At 40.6% G+C, this 3259-nt stretch overlaps 1 protein-coding gene across 1 annotated transcript in view; it reads right to left on the bottom strand.

Annotated features, from left to right (window-relative positions):
* Nucleotides 1–3259, bottom strand: part of LOC108672292 (zinc finger SWIM domain-containing protein 4) — a 21224-nt gene that overhangs the window by 12812 nt on the left and 5153 nt on the right. Inside the window, exons 2-4 of the mRNA XM_047883057.1 lie at nucleotides 2877–2953; nucleotides 2332–2351; nucleotides 2033–2104 (exon numbers count right to left, since the gene is read on the bottom strand). Of these exons, the coding sequence (XP_047739013.1) occupies nucleotides 2033–2104; nucleotides 2332–2351; nucleotides 2877–2953 (169 nt within the window). The remainder of the gene's footprint in view (nucleotides 1–2032; nucleotides 2105–2331; nucleotides 2352–2876; nucleotides 2954–3259) is intronic.

The raw sequence follows: 3259 nt of genomic DNA, 5'->3' as shown, positions 1-3259 counted from the left end.
GTTTAGTCTGTTTAGTCTGTTTAGTCTGTTTAGTCTGTTTAGTCTGTTTAGTCTGTTTAGTCTGTTTAGTCTGTTTAGTCTGTTTAGTCCGTTTAGTCATTTAGTCTGTTTAGTCTGTTTAGTCTGTTTAGTCCGTTTAGTCTGTTTAGTCCGTTTAGTCTGTTTAGTCTGTTTAGCATGTTTAGTCTGTTTAGTCTGTTTAGTCTGTTTAGCATGTTTAGTCTGTTTAGTCTGTTATCTTTTCTTTATTTATTTTCTTTCGTTAAATTAGATAAATAGTTATATTAAATAGTTATAAATAATCGTTGTTTCTTTATTCCATAAAGGCTCTGAATTTTGGGACCAAAATACGAACTATAGCAAAAAGAACACATGTATTTATGTATTGTATTTATTTATTATTTACATGTATTTATTTGTATTTGTCGTTTGTTTATTATAGTTTTCATTCAACATTTTTTTCATACTTTTCTACCACTATACCTGCTACTGGTACACTAAATAAAATATAAGGGGGAAAGGGTTATTCACGCACACGTGTACGTAACGCACACCACGCACACGTGTACGTTACGCACACCACGCACACGTGTACGTTACGCATACCACGCACACGTGTGCGTAACGCACACCACGCACACGTGTACGTAACGCACACGTGTGCGTGGCTATGGGCGGGGCAGGCGATTTAAAGCGAGAGTGCGGAGCCGAGACGTGTGCGTGGTGTGCGTTACGTACACGTGTGCACTGCGTACACGTGTACGTTGAGTGAGCTACGTACACGTGTGCGTCATGTGCGTTACGTACACGTGTGCGTTACGTACACGTGTGCGTCATGTGCTTTGCGTACACGTGTGCGTTGAGTGAGTTACGTACACGTGTGTGTGGTGTGCGTTACGTACGTCAATAACAGCGTCAATAACAGCGTCAATAACAGCGTCAATAACAGCGTCAATAACAGCGTCAATAACAGCGTCAATAACAGCGTCAATAACAGCGTCAATAACAGCGTCAATAACAGCGTCAATAACAGCGTCAATAACAGCGTCAATAACAGCGTCAATAACAGCGTCAATAACAGCGTCAATAACAGCGTCAATAACAGCGTCAATAACAGCGTCAATAACAGCGTCAATAACAGCGTCAATAACAGCGTCAATAACAGCGTCAATAACAGCGTCAATAACAGCGTCAATAACAGCGTCAATAACAGCGTCAATAACAGCGTCAATAACAGCGTCAATAACAGCGTCAATAACAGCGTCAATAACAGCGTCAATAACAGCGTCAATAACAGCGTCAATAACAGCGTCAATAACAGCGTCAATAACAGCGTCAATAACAGCGTCAATAACAGCGTCAATAACAGCGTCAATAACAGCGTCAATAACAGCGTCAATAACAGCGTCAATAACAGCGTCAATAACAGCGTCAATAACAGCGTCAATAACAGCGTCAATAACAGCGTCAATAACAGCGTCAATAACAGCGTCAATAACAGCGTCAATAACAGCGTCAATAACAGCGTCAATAACAGCGTCAATAACAGCGTCAATAACAGCGTCAATAACAGCGTCAATAACAGCGTCAATAACAGCGTCAATAACAGCGTCAATAACAGCGTCAATAACAGCGTCAATAACAGCGTCAATAACAGCGTCAATAACAGCGTCAATAACAGCGTCAATAACAGCGTCAATAACAGCGTCAATAACAGCGTCAATAACAGCGTCAATAACAGCGTCAATAACAGCGTCAATAACAGCGTCAATAACAGCGTCAATAACAGCGTCAATAACAGCGTCAATAACAGCGTCAATAACAGCGTCAATAACAGCGTCAATAACAGCGTCAATAACAGCGTCAATAACAGCGTCAATAACAGCGTCAATAACAGCGTCAATAACAGCGTCAATAACAGCGTCAATAACAGCGTCAATAACAGCGTCAATAACAGCGTCAATAACAGCGTCAATAACAGCGTCAATAACAGCGTCAATAACAGCGTCAATAACAGCGTCAATAACATTACCTGTCGAAGGCGATGGAGACCCTGCAGCGATCGGGTTGGCTGTTGTTGTTGTTGCTGCTGTTATTGGTGGTGCTGTTAGTGTTGCTGCTGTTGTTATTACTGCTGTTGTTATTGCTGTTGGTTGCTGCTGCTGACTCCCCGTTGTTGTTGTTGTTATTTTCGTTGTTGTTTTCGTTATTTCTTGGAGGATCGGCGGCGCCATTGTTGCTGCTGTTGTTGTTGTCGGTGCTGTTATTATTGTTGCTGTTGTTGTTATTGTTGCTGTTGTTGTCGGTGCTGTTAGTTCTGTTGCAGAGCACAGTGCCTGACAAGTGGAAGCCTGCGGGGGAAATAAAAATAATTTTTTTTATTACATTTTAGAAAAATTGAATTTAGAATTTTTTTTTATGAATTAAAAATTTGTTTTAATTAAATAAAGAAAAAAGATAAAGGATAATTCATAAGCACTTAAATTGTGTTGTTTTGACCCTGGTGAAAATGGGGCTTGAGATGTACATATACGGCCTATACAGACTACACAGCCTACACAGGACTACACCTGTCTCTTATACACATCTAGATGTGTATAAGAGACAGGTCAATAACAGCGTCAATAACATTACCTGTCGAAGGCGATGGAGACCCTGCAGCGATCGGGTTGGCTGTTGTTGTTGTTGCTGCTGTTATTGGTGGTGCTGTTAGTGTTGCTGCTGTTGTTATTACTGCTGTTGTTATTGCTGTTGGTTGCTGCTGCTGACTCCCCGTTGTTGTTGTTGTTATTTTCGTTGTTGTTTTCGTTATTTCTTGGAGGATCGGCGGCGCCATTGTTGCTGCTGTTGTTGTTGTCGGTGCTGTTATTATTGTTGCTGTTGTTGTTATTGTTGCTGTTGTTGTCGGTGCTGTTAGTTCTGTTGCAGAGCACAGTGCCTGACAAGTGGAAGCCTGCGGGGGAAATAAAAATAATTTTTTTTATTACATTTTAGAAAAATTGAATTTAGAATTTTTTTTTATGAATTAAAAATTTGTTTTAATTAAATAAAGAAAAAAGATAAAGGATAATTCATAAGCACTTAAATTGTGTTGTTTTGACCCTGGTGAAAATGGGGCTTGAGATGTACATATACGGCCTATACAGACTACACAGCCTACACAGGACTACACAGCCTACACAGAACTACACAGCCTACACAGAACTACACAGCCTACACAGGACTACACAGCCTACACAGGACTACACAGCCTACACAG

The sequence above is a fragment of the Hyalella azteca genome, unplaced genomic scaffold, assembly GCF_000764305.2.
Source record: "Hyalella azteca isolate HAZT.00-mixed unplaced genomic scaffold, Hazt_2.0.2 contig116, whole genome shotgun sequence".
Classification (NCBI taxonomy): domain Eukaryota; kingdom Metazoa; phylum Arthropoda; class Malacostraca; order Amphipoda; family Hyalellidae; genus Hyalella; species Hyalella azteca.
Note: the sequence above shows the minus strand (reverse complement) of the source record. Positions and strands in the feature narration are given on the sequence as shown.